Source organism: Phycodurus eques, chromosome 20, assembly GCF_024500275.1.
Source record: "Phycodurus eques isolate BA_2022a chromosome 20, UOR_Pequ_1.1, whole genome shotgun sequence".
Classification (NCBI taxonomy): domain Eukaryota; kingdom Metazoa; phylum Chordata; class Actinopteri; order Syngnathiformes; family Syngnathidae; genus Phycodurus; species Phycodurus eques.
In genome coordinates, this window is record NC_084544.1 from 15631193 (window position 1) to 15650649 (window position 19457).

At 44.4% G+C, this 19457-nt stretch overlaps 1 protein-coding gene across 5 annotated transcripts in view; it reads right to left on the reverse strand.

Moving 5' to 3' along the window:
• Positions 1-283: 283 nt before the first annotated feature.
• Positions 284-19457, reverse strand: part of top2b (DNA topoisomerase II beta) — a 132114-nt gene continuing 112940 nt past the window's right edge. For 3 of the 5 annotated variants that reach the window (XM_061664134.1, XM_061664132.1, XM_061664135.1), the window contains 6 exons: positions 16934-17138; positions 16663-16745; positions 10857-10952; positions 7259-7390; positions 6839-6927; positions 284-710 (listed from right to left, as the gene is read on the reverse strand). In XM_061664134.1, coding sequence (XP_061520118.1) covers positions 567-710; positions 6839-6927; positions 7259-7390; positions 10857-10952; positions 16663-16745; positions 16934-17138 — 749 coding nt within the window. In that variant the 3' untranslated portion in view covers positions 284-566. Of the gene's footprint in view, positions 711-6838; positions 6928-7258; positions 7391-7521; positions 9178-10856; positions 10953-16662; positions 16746-16933; positions 17139-19457 lie in introns of those variants that run through there. The other 2 variants (XR_009767230.1, XM_061664133.1) reach the window with 2 other exon arrangements.

The window sequence follows — 19457 nt, forward strand, 5'->3', positions numbered from 1 at the left end:
ACCCAGTTGATGAAGAACTACTGTTGTGTCGGATACATTCATCCATAGCCCACTTTTACAACTTTTTTTGGTCAGGCTGACATTCATTCATACTGTTTGAAACAAGTGCCAATATGTTTTGTTGGTGTTCAAATGTTAAATATGTTACACGTTTTTATCTTGGTCTATTTTCTGGTAATAAACCTCCAGAAGTAATAATATATTTGAGACATCTACAGTCTGTGAAACGCGTGTTTTGAATGAGTAAATAGTGCTCATATACGACTTCATTGTTCAGTCTTGAATAATTCAAAAGTAGTAAAGGTGACACATTTCATTGTTTACTCTTGTTCAAAAAGTTACATTATCCTTTAACAATTAAAAGCTTTTCTAAACTTCTAAAAGCTGCCTTGGACAAATACGGAACATATCAATGAACACAAAGAAACCTGTAAACATTTTCTAACTACACATCAAAAAATGCAAAACAATACAATTAACAAAATACAATTTAAAGAGTTAATGTATAAAGTCTGTGGGAGTAAAAGAATTCCATACAAGGGGAGTGAATATGGTCAAAAGCGGATTTAGTCGAACATGTCGTCATGATCGTTGTCTGACTCTGAAAAGTACTTGACCTCCTTCTTTGCACGGCCTGGCCGGAACTGAGCTTGCACGCCGCCGTGGCTGTTGCTGTCATTCTCCTCGTCGGACGGAGGATTGTGAGACTTCTGTTTCCGATCAAAGAAAAGAACACTGAAATCACTGCTGCATTCATTGCGCCCGTTTCATCTGTGAAAACTTCAATTTGGCAATTATGAACCCGACACAGAACAATTTGCTCAATGGAAGCACTTGAATCGCCATTTTTAATACCGGTTTGTGTCTGTGTTACCCGGTTGAAGAGGTCTTTCTAACCAGATTCGGCATTTTGACACAATGTCATTTTTGGGAAACCTTGTCACATTACTAATATGAGTTTGCTTCCTTTATTAATAAAGATCTATCCAATAAATAGCTTTATTCTAATTCTTCCTCTGCAGTTTGCATGTGCTTTTTTTTTGCTTGCATAGTTTTTTCTCTAGGTACTCCTCATTGGAAAAACATGCATGTTGGGTTATTTAAAGGCACAAATTGCCCAAAGTCCTACAACCCCAATTCCAATGAAGTTGGGATGTTGTGTTAAAAAAAAAATAATAATACAAATAATTTTCTGATGCATAATTGTGTTCATAAAAACAGAATACTATGATTTGCAAATCATGTTCAACGTATATTAAATTGAATACACTACAAAGACAAGATATTTCATGTTCAAACGGATCAACTTTGTTTGAGCAAATAATCATTCAAATTTAAAACTTAAAATTTTATTGCTGGAACAGGTGGCAAAAAAGACTGCGAAAGTTGAGGAATGCTCATGAAAAACCTGTTTGGAACATCCCACAGGTGAACAGGCTCATTGGGAACAGGTGGGTGCCATGATTGGGTAGAAAAGGAGCTTCCCTGAATTGATAATTCAGGGAAGCTTTCACAAGCAAAGATGGGGCGAGGTTCACCTCTTTGTGAACAAGTGCGTGAGAAAATAGTCCAACAGTTTAAGGACAATGTTCCTCAACGTACAATTGCAAGGAATTTAGGGATTTCATCATCTACGGTCCACAATATCATCAAAAGGTTCAGAGAATCTGGAGAAATCACTGCATGTAAGCGGCAAGTCCGAAAACCAACATTGAATGCCCGTGAACTTCGATCCCTCAGGCGGCACTGCATCAAAAACCGACATCAATGTGTAAAGGATATCACCGCATGGGCTCAGGAACACTTCAAAAAACCAATAGTCTGGAAATACAGTTCGGCGCTACATCCGTAAGTGCAACTTGAAACTACTATACAAAGCAAAAGCTATTGATCAACAACATCCAGAAAGCCCGCCTGCTTCTCTGGCTCATCTAAGATGGACTGATGCAAAGTGGAAAAGTGATCACATTTCAAATTGTTTTTGGAAATTGTGGACGTCGTGTCCTCCGGGGCCAAAGAAGAAAAGAACCATCCGGACTGTTGTGGACGCAAAGTTCAAAGCCAGTATCTGTGATGGTATGGGACTGTGTTAGTGCCAATGGCATGGGTAACTTACACATCTGTGAAGGCACCATTAATGCTGAAAGGTACATTCAGGTTTTGGAGAAACATATGCTGCCATCCAAGCAACGTCTTTTTCATGGACGCCCCTGCTTATTTCAGCAAGACAATGCCAAACCGCATTCTGCACGTGTTACAACAACGTGGCTTTGTAGTAAAAGAGTGCGGGTACTAGACTGGCCTGCCTGCAGTCCAAACCTGTCTCCCATTGTCTCGCCCAGACTTCCCTCTCCCCAGCCACTTCATCCGGCTCTTCCGAGGCGCTCCCAGGCCAGCCGAGAGATGTAGTCTCTCCAGCGTGTCCTGGATCGTTCCCGGGGTCTCCTCCCGTTGGGCCGTGCCCGGAACACCTCACCAGGGAGGCGTCCGGGAGGCATCCGAATCAGATGCCGCAGCCACCTTATCTGGCTCCTCTCGATGTGAAGGAGCAGCGGCTCTACTCTGAGATCCTCCCGCATGACCGAGCTTCTCACCCTATCTCTAAGGGAGAGCCCGGACAACCTGCGGAGGAAACTCATTACGAACCACAGCTCGTGACCATAGGTGAGGGTAGGAACGTGGATCGACCAGTAAATTGAGAGCTTCACCTTTCAGCTTAGCTCCTTCTTTACCACAATGGACCGATACAAAGTCCACATCACTGCAGACGCTGCACCGATCGGCCTGTCGATCTCCCGTTCCATTCTTCCCTCACTTGTGAACAAGACCCCAAGATACTTGAACACCTCCACTTGGGACAGGATCCCATCCCCGACCTGCAGAGAGCACACAACCCTTTTCCGACTGAGGACCATGGTCTCAGATTTGGAGGTGCTGATTCTCATCCCAGCCGTTTTACACTCGGCTGCAAACCGCTCCAGTGAGAGATCACGGCTTGGTGAAGCCAACAGAACCACATCATCTGCAAAAAGCAAAGATGCAATACTGAGTCCACCAAACCGGACCCCCTCTACGCCTCGGCTGCGCCTAGATATTCTGTCCATAAAAGTTATGAACAGAATTGGTGACAAAGGGGAGTCTTGACGGAGTCCAACCCTCACCGGAAACGAGTCCGACTTACTGCCGGATATGCGGACGAAACTCTGACTCCGGTCATACAGGGACCTAACAGCCCGTATCAGGGGGTTCTCCCGAAGAGAGAAGCACCCCCCACAGGACTCCCCGAGGGACACGGTCGAACGCCTTCTCCAAGTCCACAAAACACATGTAGACTGGTTGGCGAACTCCCATGCACCCTCAAGGACCCTGCCAAGGGTGTAGAGCTGGTCCACTGTTCCACGGCCAGGACGAAAACCTCACTGCTCCTCCTGAATCTGCGATTTTATTTCCCGACGGATCCCTCCTCTCCAGCACCCCTGAATAGACCTTGCCAGGGAGGCTGAAGGTTGTGATCCCTCTGTAGTTGGAACAGATCCTCCGGTACCCCTTCTTAAAAAGGGGGACCACCACCCCAGCCTGCCAATCCAGAGGCGCTGTCCCGATGTTCACGCGATGTTGCAGAGGCGTGTCAACCAAGACAGCCCTACAACATCCAGAGCCTTGAGGAACTCCAGGCGAATCTCATCCACCCCCAGGGCCATGCCAGCGAGGAGTTTTTTAACGACCTCGGAGACCTCAAACCCAGAGATAGGAGAGCCCGCCTCAGAGAACCCACACTCTGCTTCCTCACGGGAAGGCGTGTCGGTGGAATTGAGGAGGTCTTCGAAGTATTCTCCCCACTGACTCACAACGTCCCGAGTCGAGGTCAGCAGCGCCCCATCCCCACTATACACAGTGTTGATGGTGCACTGCTCCCCCCTCCTGAGACGCCGGATGGTGGACCAGAATTTCCTCGAAGCCGTCCGGAAGTCTTTGTCCATGGCCTCAACAAACTCCTCCCATACCAGAGTTTTTGCTTCAGCGACCACCAAAGCTGCATTCCGCTTGGCCGGCCGGTACCCATCAGCTGCCTCAGGAGTCCCACAGGCCAAAAAGGCCCGATAGGACTCCTTCTTCAGCTTGACAGCATCCCTCACCGTTGGTGTCCACCAACGGGTTCGGGAATTGCCGCCACGACAGGCACCGACCACCTTACGGCCACGGCTTCGGTCGGCCGCGTCAGCAATGGAGGGGCGGAACATGGTCTGGTCGAACTGCGACAATCCGTGATGAGCACAGAAGTCAAATAACAGAACACCGCTCGGGTTCTGATCGGGGGGACCGTTCCTCCCAATCACGCCCTTCCAGGTCTCACTGTCATTGCCCACGTGAGCATTGAAGTCCCCCGTTTGGGCCTGTCAGATCGGACCAGCATCTTCCCCCACTGTCGGAGCCAACTCACCACCAAGTGGTGATCGGTTGACAGCTCCGCCCCTCGCTTCACCCGCCTGTCCAAGACATGCAGCCGCAAGTCCGATGACACGACCACAAAGGCCATCATCGAACATCGACCTCGGGTGTCCCATGTGGACACCCTTATGCTTGAACATGGTGTTCGTTATGGACAATGCGTGGTGAGCACAGAAGTCCAATAACAGAACACCACTCGGGTTCTGATCGGAGGGTGGGGGCGTTCCTCCCAATCACACCCTTCCAGGTCTAACGGTCATTGTCCACATGTGCATTGAAGTCCCCCAGCAGACCGATGGAGTCCCCAGCGGGAGCGCTCTCCAGCACCCCCTCCAAGGATTCCAAAAAGGGTGGGTACTCTGAACTGCTGTTTGGTGCATAGGCACCAACAACAGTCAGGACCCGTCCCCCCACCCGAAGGCGGAGGGAGGCTACCCTCTCTTCCACCGGGTTGAACCCGAACGTACAGGCGCCGAGCCGGGGGGCAATAAGTATACCCACACCTGCTCGGCGCCTGTCACCGTGGGCATCTCCAGAGTGGAAAAGAGTCCAACCCCTCTCGAGAGGACTGGTACCAGAGCCCAAGGTGTGCGTGGAGGCGAGCCCGACTATATCTCGTCGGAATTTCTCGACCTCGCACACCAGCTTGGGCTCCTTCCCTACCAGAGAGGTGACATTCCACGTCCAGAGATCCAGCTTCTGTAGCCGGGGATCGGATCGCCAAGGTCCCTGCCTTGGTGAGCCCATGGGAAGGGGGACCCATGTTACCCTTTCGGGCTGTGCCCGGGCGGGGCCCATGGTTGCAGGCCCGGTCACCAAGCACTCGCCTTCGCGCCCCACCTACAGGCCTGGCTCCAGAGGGGGGCCCCGGTCACCCGCGTCCTGGCAAGGGAAACCTCGATCCACTTATATTTTTCATCATAGGAGTGTTTGAGCCGTGCTTTGTCTGGTTCCTCAGCTCGGACCCGTTTGCCATGGGTGACCCTACCAAGGGCGTGAAGCCCCAGACAACTTAGCTGCTAGGATCATTGGGACACACAAACCCCTGCACCACAATTAGGTGACGGCTTCCAGGATGGGTTATTGAATATTGTTAAAAGAAAAGGTGAATGATTATTTGCTAAAAACAATCAAGTTTATCAGTTTGAACATGAAATATCTTGTCTTTGTAGTGTATTCAATGAAATATAGGTCGAACATGATTTGGAAATCTTTGTATTCTGTTTTTATTTATGTTTAACACAACATCCCAACGTCATTGGAATTGGGGTTGCATTTGCTGTTTTTGTGCTCTTTCTGAAATGTCCAAGATGGTGGCAAAGCCCTGTCTAACAGAAAAGTCATCCTACTTTTCTATTAGACAGGGACTTGATAGAAAAAAAAAGCTTTGTCTCGAAAAAGTAGTCCGACTCAGCGAATAAAGGGATCGATGTAAAATAAAATCTGCCGATTGGCGAATCCGCGAGCAGCAAACCGTAAATAGGCGGAGGGACACTGTACGTGTCCCTTGCAAAAACCGTCAATATCACAGAGCAATGTCTCGCTAAAAAGGAGATAAGGGTCAACGAAGCTGTGAGAGCGGCAGCCTGTTTCAGCAGCTCCAGTTCAAGGCCTCTTTTTTACTCGCACCCGCATTGCATCACGTGACATCAATCAATTGCCCCGCGTTGCACCTCTGCGTAGCTTGCAGCGCACCCGACAAAAATTGTCGCGACGCCGCGGGGATCGTCTCTCGTGATTGGTCCGTTGTAGTTACATGCTGTGATGATGTACCAGCGTGCCCCTTGGTTCTACAGACAGTCTACGTCGCCGCCTTCTCGATCGATTTTGCATAATTAAACGTATCATCTGGTCATCGAGGTCGATTTGTTCTGTCAAGGTCGCCATTGATGTTGCTTTGTTCCTCGTTACTGAAAGGAAAGGAAAAAAACGGCTACCGGAAATGGAAACTCCACCCTGTGGCGTCCTCGCCGATACCAGCCGTGGCGACACCCCCGACTTGGAGGAGAACCGCAGCACACTTTCAAAACAGCGCGCGTGGGTTGCGCTCGAGCATCAAGGCAAACTACGCTGAGGGACAGCTGCAGTGACGTCCGCGCGGATATAAAGAAGCCTTCACTTTTTTACCTTGTTTGTACTTTTAACCCTCAGTATATTTCTTCGACTTTATAAAAATGGACGCACAATTTGTACTCGCTCAGAGCCACGGCTCCTCGGCTTACAGTCAGGATCGGCTGCGTGCTAACACTACGACGGGTCCCGGAGCGTGACCCGACCTTTTTATTTCCTTTTCCCACTATTGCTGCTGTGAAACGATGCAAATGCCCCCATTCTGGGATTCAGAAACATTATTTCAATCTCATATTTTATCAGTGATACAGATACTCACCCTGCCTACCAGTTTTTCCATTTTCTTTATTGGACTATAATCATCATCCTCAGAGCCAGATGCCATTCTCTTTCTTCCTCGGCCTTTCCCTGCACAAAATCGAAGACAAATCAAGTCCCAAAAATGTTGCTCTGAAGGTGATTTTATTATAATACAGGGAGTCCTTGGTTGGTGATGGCGTTTTGTCGTTACTTCCAGTGTTCCAGATGTGTTTAGTTAACTATTTTATATTTCTGCCCTTGAAGTAGTTTTCATACAAATGCTCTAATTCGGACTTTACTACAGCACAGTTACCGATAGAGATATGTCCCAACTTAGATATATATAAAAAATAAAAAAAAATCAGGTTACAGTAGTGTCATAGAAACTGAACTCAGTCGTAAACTGAGGACCCCCTGTATTTGCAATCAATGACTTTACCTGTACTTTTAAGAGCTACTTTCTTGGACCCAGTGTCGGAGTCAGAGTCCCAGATGGATTTATCCGGTTTCTTTGCTTTTGGTGTGGGTGTCTTCCTTGGTTTAGGAACTGCATCAGATGGCTTCTTAGACCCTAGGGGCAGAGGGAAGAATGGAGGAGAAGGTATGAAGATAATATACAAATCGAGATACAGGTATATTATTGATATGAGATTGAAATAAGAGTGTTGGAGGATGGCTGAGGACGACACCCAGACTCTTAACCTGAGAGCAGGGGGTGAGAAGTCAATTGTACGACTTGAGGAACTCTCCGGAAGAGTTGATTTCGTAATAGTGTCAAAGACCACACTCAAAAGTCAGGGAGGATGGGTATGCAGCCGACCAGTCAGTTGCCATGAGGAGATTGTTATTATTTTAGGAGCCGATTCTGTGCTGTGTTGGAGGACAGAAATTGTTTGCACACGTGATGCGACTATTCCCGCAAGGATTTTGTATGAGTCGGGTGGCTCGAGAATGGTGTTAATCAGTGTGACTTCAAGAAACTTTCTGAAAAGCAGATGATGGATGGTGGATTAACAGTTGTTTCTAAAATGCAGCCCTCATAATGAAAATCATGAAGAGTTCAGAGTCAATTGCAACAGGAGAAATCTGAATTTTCTGTGAATTGAGTAAATTTCTGGTTCGAGGTTAAGGCTAATCATTTGAATTCAGGGTTTTCTAAATTAACATCTATTATGCAATTAAGAGGCTAATGTGGGGGGGAAAAAAAGGTCTTTCAAGTCATTTCAGTGCAAAATCAGACGACTCCAATTTTCAAAAACAAGTAAAAAAAAATATGATTCTTCGTTCATAAAAATGTATCACCAAAGTTGGGGTGGATGTGGATTAGACGTATTTCATTCAGAAATATCGAAGAGTGGACAACGAACGCTCTGTTCATTGAACGCATCATCGCCATTATTAGTATGGATCCTTTTCTCCATGCATGCAAGACCGGAAATGAATGAATAACATGCTTTGATTGGCGTCTAATAAAGTGGGCAGGGTTTCCGCCCACAGGCGCAGACAACCCAGGTTAAATATGCCGCTGCAGGCATCCGCGGGATGACGACAACCCGGTTTACCCACCCCATCAAAGAGATTTTCACTTGCATGCATACTCTTTCCGTCTCTGTCTGTCGCTCTCGCTCTCCCTCTCTCCATGTTCAGGCCTCAGGTTTAGGACTTTTATTATTACTACGTTACGGGCCTATTACATTTTAAAAAGGGCAAATTACGGTTGCAGACGTGTAATGGCTCATAACGTAATAACGGCGCATTCATATCCAAAAATACAAAGTTAAATTAAGATATATTAGTAGATTATTACATCATGGGTTCAGTTATTTACATTTGCAAAGATTTATTATTTTGAACAGGCAAATAACATACTAACCAGCCAATATAGGCTTTTTATTTTATTATTAGGTTATTGGCCAAAGGTTATTACGTTCAGGACTTTCATTACGTTATTGGCCATTTAATACGTTACAGGCCGATTCCATTTTAAAAAGGGCAATTCTTTTGACGTTATGGGCGGTTATTACAATGCGGGCCGCGACACACCTACTTCTGTGGAAGAGGTGGAGGGCTCCAACAGGGTAGATGCCAAATGGGGTCGGCGATAAACAAAGGCTAAAAATCGTGAAATATCGAGTATGTTTTGAAGTAAATGTGCGGTGGCATTGCAGCATAAAGTAATTAGTACTTCAAAAGATACAAGGTTGCAGTTTTTCTGTTGCAGCGCGCCGGTTGATGTTTGGTGCTCAATCGATTGGTGTGCGGGGAAGAGCCAGCAACTGGAATTTTTGTCGCGATGATCTCGTTCAGTCACATTAGACTGCGTTGCTGCATGTGCGGCGAGCGATACAGATCTTGTATCTACAGTGGGTACAGAAAGTAGTCAGACCCCCTTTAATTCTTTGCTTTTCATATTGCAGCCATTTGCTGAAACATTTGTCATTGTTTTCCCTCAGTAGTGTACACACAGCACAGCATATTGACAGTAAAAACAGAATGATGCATCTTTTTACATATTCAAGAAAAACTGAAATATCACATGGTTATAAATATGCAGACCCTTTGCTCAGTATTGAGGAGAAACACCTTTTTGAGCTAATACAGCCATGAGTCTTCTTGGGAATAATACGTTTTTCAAACCTGGATTTGAGGATCCTCTCCAGTTATGTCAGGCTGGATGGTGAGCATTGGTGGATAGCCATTTTCAGATCACTACAGCGACGCTTGATTGGGGTTAACCCAGGACTCTGGCTGGCCCAACGAAGAACAGTCACGGAGTTGTTCTGAAGCCACTCCTTCATGACTTCCGAGTGTCATTGTCTCTTTGGAAGGTGAACCTTCTGCCCGGTCTGAGGTCCTGTTTCCTTTATTCATCTTTCCTTCGCTGTCAACCTGTCGTCCCTTTCCCCACAGCATGATGCTTCACTGTTGGGATTGTATTGGGCAGGTGATGAGCAGCGCCAGGTTTGCTCCACCCATAACACTTAGAAACAAGGCCAAAAAGTTCTATCTTGGTTTCATCAGACGAAAGAATCTCATTTCTCCTGGGAGTCCATGTGTTTTTTGGCAAAATATATGGAGGTTTTCATTTGTCTTGCACCAAGCAGAGGCTTCTGTCGGGCCACTCTGCCATAAAGCCCTGACTGGTGGAGGGCTGCAGCAAAGGTTGAATTTGTAGAACTTTCTCCCATTTCCCCACTGCATCTCTGGAGCCCAGCCACAGTGACTTTGGGGTTCTTCTTTACCACTCTCACCAAGGCCCTTCCCTCGGGTTGCTCAGTTTGGCCGGAGTGCCAGCTCGAGAAAGTGAGTCCTGGTTGTCCCAAATGTCTTCCATTTCAGGATTATGGAGGCTCTTACGATCCTTAAGTCCAACAGAAATTCTTTTGTAAACTTGGCCATATCTGTGCCTTTCCACAACTCTGCCTCTGAGCTCTTCGGGCAGTTTCTCATGATTCTCATTAGTTCTGACGTGCGCTGAGAGCTGTAAGTTCTTTTATAGGCAGGTGTATGCCTTTCTCAATCAAGTCTAATCAATTATATCAAACAGCTGGACTCCAATGAAGGTGCAGAACCATCTCAAGGAGGATCAGAAGAAATGCACAGAGCTAAATGTGTCACACAAAGGGTCGAAATACTTAACGGCCATGTGATATTTCATTGAAAATAAAAAAAACTGCAAAAATTTCCACAATTCTGTTTTATACTGTGAATACGGCGGTGTGTACATTCACGAGGGGGAAAAAAATGAACTTAAATGATTTTATCAAATGGCTCCAATGACAAAGAGTGATACATTTCATAATCATGAGATATGACCAGGCATTTGGATTGCCCGTCAACATACGTGCGGTTGCACAAACTTTCATCTGTGAGGAAAACTACAGGAGCGGCAGTGCGACTAAATAGTTCAGTTGCACTCCGTCGCGTCGCACTGTGTGGGGCTGGATTTGTGTCCCCGACATTTCCTACAATAAACTTAGGCTTTGCGTTAGCTTTCACACTGTAATCAGAGTTATTTCCACAAATAAAGGCATTACCTTTCTTTGCTAATGATGGGCTGTCAAACGCAGAGGTGCTTGAAAACGTGGAGAGAACTCTGTTGTTGTCATCGTCACTGTCAGATTTCGACCGGTCTAAAAGCATAGAAACACAAGCCAACATTAACCCATTGTCATGCCTCTCGACTGTAACCACTACAACGAGAGAATGTTAGGTTAGGACTGGAAAATAGATATTGCTACTCTTTTATCAGGACATTTGAGGAAATATGCTCGAATTAAAGAGTCCTAATTTATGTACATATTATGAATATAATCAAATGCAGAGGAGCAGAAGACTGGGCTACTGTCCTGTCTTTATATTCAATACTGACTCAAAATAAAGTAGCAGCCCTCAGGAATCTTGTTGAGAATGTGATATGTGATTTGCAGTCCGGTGACAGTTCAACACAGAGCATTCATCAGACATACATCTTCCGGGACGCGATTTTTCCGAGCTACCCTTTAACGCGCCATCGGCAGTCGGCGCACATGAACAACAGGACGCTACCCGGTGTCCCTTAAATCCAAGCTCATGGCTGCAATTATGTCGTCGTTTTGCTAAAAACACAACGATGTGTCTGCTGGCACTGAGGGATATGGAAATCAGAAAGTATTTTCAATTCCGAGGCTGAAGTCAGGATTTTGTCTTTTTTTTGGGGAAAAAAACAACATAAAATGATTCAAAACCTTTTCACTTCCTTTCCTTTTTTTTATGCAATAAGCATAGTGGCAAGAATTAATTTTACTGAATTTTTGTGCTCAATGTTGCCCTTGGGCATTTAATTATCTGGCTACTTATGCTTTATGTCAGTGTGTTTTACCCGAATCTGAGTTTGGTTATTTAATTCTTTGGCCACGACTGAGAGGAGAAAATTGGAAGTAAGGACAATCATTTTCTCAGAAACGTTGGCGTACTCCTGAACAGCGCCGCCCATTTCCCTTCTTTCTGACATGACAACTGGTGTGAATCTGTGCCTATTTTCAGTTTTCTATTCATGAATTCACCAGAGCTGCCAACCTATAGAAATTCACTTCCAGACCAGTTTGTCCAAATTAATATATTTTCAAAATTTGGTCAAGAACATTAACGTGGGACAGCTATGATGGTATATTATGTTATAGGATAAAAATAATTCTGCATACTGTTCAATTGCACATCATTACTCTATAATCGTAATAATTCATAAATTATGGCTTCCATATTTGTTATTTTAATGTTTTATTGCATCAACCCTATAACGGTGGACGCAGTTGCAGCCGGAATCAAAGTATGAGATTTTGACGTGCCATCATCAAAAATATCTTTGAAATAAAAATATGTCTTTGAAATAATTCACCTTTACCAATTCTGTTTTCAACTTTGGTTTAAAAAAAAAAAAAAGTCTACATCAATGGCAGTGAGTGAGTTAAATCAGATTATTCAGATCTCAAATGTCAATTCAAAGTCAGCACTCTATTTTGCAAACAAACCAAAAAACATTTCTGATAGATTAAATTGCATAGTTTATGGAAAAAAACAATAGCTTTCTATTTTGAGAATGTACTTGTATAGATGTCTTCTCTTGCATGCTATTTATAGTATACATTTATATTTCCTATCGCCACTATTGCTTCTCAAATGAAATTTTCCCCATTGCGGGACTAATAAACGTTATATTACAAATATGTATTATTAATAAAAATATACTTTTAACCTGACCCCGTTCCCCAGATGACATCTCCGGTGATGTATTAATTCATTTCTGGTTCAGAGGGCGCCTTGTGTGGCCGTGAATTATTTCACATTGATATCTCCAGACGCATATTAATTGACCTGTTATTTTGTTGTTCAAATTGGGGGGGGGGGTCCGGCACCCGTGCCCCTCCCTTTGGGACTCAGACATGCAAACACCAAAGGCCCATCTCCACCTGCACCTGATGCCTCCTTCAAGCTGTGCCACATGAATAGCATCCTCCTCTTTAAGCACTCTCATTCAGGAAAAGAATTGACTAAAATCATTGTCTGTTTCACTTTATTTTTTACGATGAACAACTTCAAAGGCCAATCCCAAATGCATCCTCCGGTATTTTTCTGTATTTTTTTATTGGCCATTTCCGAATTTGAAGTGAGTTCATTCTGCGTTGTGACATAATCCCTAACATCGCTCCGTCGTTGTACATTAGTAAGAGTAGTTACTTGACAACAATGTGATGAAAGTAAAAGTAAAAAGTAGTCCTCTAAAAAATGTGTCAGAGTATAAAGTACACAGTGAAATAGTTACTCTATTACTGAGCCAATAGCACAAACAATACAAAAATAAAAACAACAAAAACATTTGTAATTTACTGCACGGCGATCTCTCAAGATATACACGGGCTGAAATATCCATGTTTGGGCAGAGAGTGCCAGACAAATAATTCCAATTCCAATGAAGTTGGGACGCTGTGTTAAAAAGAAATAAAAACAGAATACAATGATTTGCAAATCATGTTCAACCTAGATTTAATTGAATACACTACAAAGACAAGATATTTCATGTTCAAACTGATCAACTTGATGAGCAAATAATCATTCACTTAGACTTTTATGGCTGACGACAATCAGCCGCGCTGGCTTATGTAGTTTTCATACGTAGGCCAGGGAAGCCCAATAGAAGCCGACGTGTGAGGTCATATGACTTTCTTGTCGTTTGATTGGTGAACTAGACTTAAACGTCACTAGCGCTTAAATTACAAACAGCGCCCAATGCGGAAGTCAAACTCGTAGTCTCGCACATGAAATAGTTGATAAATGAGCAATAATTGATAAATAAAAGTAGTGAGCGGCATTTAGATCATTGTTGCGGTGTAATAGCACCGTTACTTGTTAGCAGCGGAAGTGTTTTTTCTGGTCTCGTCAACTCCTGTGACTTATCTGGCAACGGAGAACTCCACCCCCCAAGGGAAAAACTCATCGGATATATACGATTCACGTAAATTGGCTATTTGGAGTTCAAAACGCAACATTTTGCCGAAAGGCGAGTGATTTGCATGTATGGGGACCGGTCGGGGCTCTTCGGTTGGGGCGGGGACCACCCTGGGTCCTGGGTGGCGTCACTCACAATTCACAGGTTAGCACGTCCGCCTCACAGTTCTGAGGACCGGGGATCCAATCCCGGCCCCGCCTGTGTGGAGTTTGCATGTTCTCCCCGTGCCTGCGTGGGTTTTCTCCGGGCACTCCGGTTTCCTCCCACATCCCAAAAACATGCGTGGTAGGTTGATTGAAGACTCTAAATTGCCCGTAGGTGTGAATGTGAGTGCGAATGGTTGTTTGTTTTTGGCTGGGGACCAGTTCAAGGTGTACCCCGCCTCTCGCCCGAAGATAGCTGGGATAGGCTCCAGCATGCCCGTGACCCTAGTGAGGATAAGCGGTACAGAAAATGGAAGGTTCTTGAGGCTTCTTTATACTCGCGCGGACGTCACTGCGGCTATCCCGCACGCAGTTAGCCTTTGTACTCGAGCGCAACCCACGCGTGCTGTTTTGAAAGAGTGCTGCAGTTCTCCTCCAAGTCGGGGGTGTCGCCACGGCTGGTATTGGCGAGGACGCCACAAGGTGGAGTTTCCACTGCATTTTTTTGGCCATATCCGGTAGCCGTTTTTTCCTTTCCTTTCCGTAACAAGTAACAAAGCAACAACAATGGCGACCGTGGAAAAGAGTCTGCTCGAACAAATGGACCTAGATGACCGGATGGTACGTTTAATTATGCTTCAAAATCAATCGAGAAGGCGGCGGCGTAGGTGCTATGTGGAACCGGGAGGAACGCTGATTACATCATCACAGCATGTGACTAAAACGGACCAATCGCCAGAGACCTACGCAGCATTCTACGCGCAGCAACAATTTTTGCCGTGTGCGCGTCAAGTGACGCAGAGGGGCCCCGCGGGCCAATTCGTCGTTCACGTGATGCAAACATTGATAATGACAATGTTGTCTGTAAAAACAAAAGCTGTACGTGATTTAGTAGTCCAGATGATTTGAAGGTTGACATTTGCCATTTAAAATGAATAAGAAGCGGGCCAGCGTCAATACAGGTACAATGTACTAGCCTGTGTCGTGCATATGTATGCGACGGTGCTGTTGAGAATAGCGTGTCCTATCTGGCAGAAGAAGTCAATTAAGTTGCAGCAAGCAGCCAATCATATTGCAGCGGGTCGCTATTAATTCAAATCCTCTCTCCCTCTCTCTCTCTCTCTCTCTCTCTCTCTCTCTCACGGCGTCACCCGAAACTAGAGTTGGGCATCAAGCATCGAGAATCGATTGGAACTGGGACTAACATTCCGGTTCTCCGGGAATCATTAAAATAAAAAAAATCTGGGTTCCCAGTTTCGACGCCTACGGTCCACTGACCCTAAAGAAGAAAGTGGCGAAAACCAACGTAAGAGCTGATGACAGAAACAAAACTAAAATAAATGATTTTACCATACTGGAAAGAAAGTAGAAACGGCCGCATTAGAAGTTTAACATTGAGCTAAAACTTCACCAAAGGTCAAACTTTACATCGCAATGAATTGGGACAAAAGTCACATAAACGTTGTCTCACAGTATCACAAACACTAATCATGTGCCTCATCGGTGGGTAAGTAAAGGAATCAACGCTTTACAGAGCATTTGGTTCTCTTTTTCATGCCATCTTGTTTTACTTTCACCGGTGTCTTGTGAAGTTCCGTTTTGTGCCAAAATGCTGAGTTCCGGTGCCTACCCTTCAAAATAAAAAGCTACATGCTTAAAACAGTAAGTCAAGTTAAAACGTGCACATATAAACCATTTGACGTGATAAAACAGTCGCAAATAACTATTTTAACAATGCTATATTGAACTTTTAGCTGAAACGTGAATTAAGGAATATTGTCAATTGGGTTAGTTACACACAAATATGCCTTTTAGTTCATAGGTTTGATATTGATACAGGTTATAAAGAACCCTGAGTCAAATGTTCATTTTAGTCTCTGCTGCAAGCTGCTTAGAAAATGGATGTTTGGACACCCCTTATTTAAACCAGGCAAACTTTTTTTCCCCAGCCCCCTAAAAGAATCTGAGTCAAGAATCATTTGGAACCAGAATCGAAATGAGGAACCGGGATCGGAATTGCTCAAAATGAAACGATGCCCAACCCTACCTGAAACCCATGCTTGGTGTACCAGAGACTTCCGAGGGATTCGGAAAAGGTGAAAGAGACAGGGAACACGATGAGGACCCCCGACCACCCGTTACTGATCTACCTCGTGCCAAACCTGGAGCTGCTACACCACTGACTCCTATACACATCACTTCTAGCGGCAGACGAGTGAAGCCACCCGACAAGTACAAAGACTATGTGATGTGATTTAATTGACATAGCTTGCATCTAATGTGGCAAATAATCCACTGCAGCTATGTGGTGATTATCCAGATCACCATAGTTTGATCCTGTGTATGTCTGTTCCATTGAAGACTGTTTATGACCAGAAGTAACCATTAATGTGTTCTGTATGTCTGTAAGATTTGAAAAGTCCTTGTGTGTACCAGGCCTAAGACACAAAGAAAGGAGGGTGTGTTGTTGGGCACTATATTATGGTGGAAGGATATAGTATGACATCATCAGAGTGTGTACCGACTCAATAAGGTAGATATTGAGTCGGTTTATGTTGAGCGCTACAATAAAGCGAGTTGACACTACAAACCCTAACCAGTAGAATGTCATTAAATTCTGATAACTCATACGGCTTTCAGGAGGAAAACATATTTGTCATTATATAGTGTATGTAAATTTCTGGTTTCAAATATATGTACAAAGTTGCCACTCACCGCTGTCGTTGCTCTTTTCTGAGAAGGCAGATTTCGAAGAGAAGATTGCGGTTGTCTCTTTCTTTTTAGCCACAAGCCCAGACCTAGAAAAGAAGAATAAAAATGTATTCCAAATTATGATTAAGCCTGTGATGTATATGTAGTTTCTGACTGCAGACGTGTAAGGTGACGGGGAAGAAGGGAAATAAGCACACAGATGATCGGGGTCTTACAAGCCCACCAAATAGTTAAGAATTAGGTTAGTAAATGTCCCAAAAAAAATTCGTATTACATGCTCTTTTGGTTGCGGGCAGAGTATGAGTCTTCATCGTAATCAAAGTCATCATCAAGGTCACTGTCTTGCCCCTTCATTTCAGATGCATTGGGTTCGTCTTTAAACGTGGCCACAGGGTCGTCGTCGTCATCATTATCCTCTTCCTCGTTATCCCTCTCATCTTCCTCCTCTGAGAAGTCAAACGTGTATTTTGGCTTGGATGCTAAAAGAAAGAAGCAGTGTGTGGGTCAAAGAAATGAGTATTGCTGTGGACTCTTAAGTTTTATATAAGTTTGTACGTTGATGACCCTTGTTTGCGTCAGACTGTTTCTTAGCCACGAAGCCAACACAATCAGTCTCGGAAAGCCACGGAGAAATCCATGTGGATCACAGTACGGAAGAGATTCAAAAATGTGATTTTGACGACATGTGAGCCAATTTACTTCATATACAATTATTTGAAAAACAAATGCAAAGTAAAAATCTCTGCATGTTTATTTGATATTGCACATATTATGTCACAGTACGTCAAAATACCAAAACATGTTTTGTGTCACTAACTGGATGACAGATTTATATCAACAGTGGGCATCCAAAACCTCAATCATTACAGAAACCAATTCATTGAATGCAATATTATTTGTATCATCAATATTACTTTCTAGCCAGCACGCTGCTATGGGGGTCGGGGGTCTGAGGTGAGGGGGTGGATTGTCGGAGGGGATTGAAGTCAATGAGGTCCGCGGACACATTTCGATCGCCAGCGATTTTTCACCAGCTCATTCTGTATTTAATAAGGGAACACCCGCCAGGGTTCGTTGCTTCAGCCTCGCACGGGTGGCTGAAACCTCTTTCGCACATATGACGTCACCCTACGGGAGACTATTTGAGGTGCTTTTAAACCGTATGCTGTGACCTGCTTCGATTGGAGAGGATTGAAGCCACTGTGTTGACGCCCACATTGGTGCAAACGTCCTATTTTAAATCCGCTGTCCGTACACTGGTCCACTGCAATGCCAAAACTTGGTCTTGCTGCCTTCTCACAGAGCGAGCAGACGATACACGAGCTCCGCGGACATGTCGGCTGGGATCAAACTTATTTCATTCATAAATATGTGAACAGTTAGCCATCGAATCATCTAAATCGTACCACGCAGTTCATTGACTGCATCATCATTATTATTATCATCGTTAGCCCTTTTTTACCCCATATCTGTTGAATGTACCGTATGTGTTATTTAATATTTATGCTTATTTCACGTTTATGGTTAATTTATGCCACTATGCCACAATATCATTATCAAACCGTGACTGTAGGTCGTCTCTAATATCGTGTCTTCTCCGTCAATCGGCATCTGACAGACCATACCACTGAATACCCCGTCGACCTTACCGCCAGACAGCTTAAATCCACCCCTATGAACTTTTGAATATGGTCGGCTGTAGGACTGCCCGATGTTCTGATTTTGACTTGTGTCACTCGGAAGTCCAGACCTTGAAATTAGCCCACAGCAATCGACAAAGCCATAGTAAAGGCTGCTATGTACAATAGCTAATTGTATCTGTGACAATGCTAGGGGTTGAACCAATTAGTCGCCTAATCGATGCGTCGACTTTGCCACTGTGCAATGAGCCACTGCGCAATGACGATTTATCGCCACTCAAGTGATACAGACAGACGCCTTGCTGAAATCAACAGGTGTTGGGTTCACGTTGCAAACTAGCAGCAGTGCCTCAAGCATGTAGCAATATTTGAATAAAAATTAAGACAGGTAAGGACGTTCACCTGCTAAATATGCATGATATTACGTCTATCCTGATAAAGGAAATGCATGCTCATGCTAGCTGAAGAGCAGCCTTACCACTGGTACACGCCATCCTCTTCACAGTAAAAGGACAATATATAGTAGCCTCAGCTTACAATGACACCTCTTTAATGTCAAAATGAAGAGTTACTGTATCAAAGAAACCATTCAACGCCTCGCATCTGCAGTCCGCTGCTCTCCCTGTCTCTGAGCACAGTGAGTGAGCACGGGATGCAAACACAGGTACCTCCCCTGGCCTGATACGTTAAAAGACAGTCAGATTTTACAACCCCAATTTCAATGAAGTTGGGACATTGTGTTAAACATAAATAAAAAGAGAAAACAATGATTTGCAAATCATGTTCAACCTATATTTAATTGAATACACTACAAAGACAAGATATTTAATGTACAAACTGATAATCTTTATAGTTTTTAGCAAATAATCATTAACTTAGTATTTTATGGCTGCAACATTTTCCAAAAAAGCTGGGACAGTGTGACCGCTGTGTTACATCACCTTTTCTTTTAACAACATTCAATCAACGTTTGGGAACTGAGGACACTAATTGTTGAAGCTTTGTAGCTGGAATTCTTTTCCCATTCTTGCTCAATGTACAGCTTCAGCCGTTCAAAAGGTCGGGGTCTCCGTTGTCGTATTTTACGCTTCATAATGCGCCACACATTTTCAATGGAGACAGGTCTGGACTGCAGGCAGGCCAGTCTAGTACCCGCAC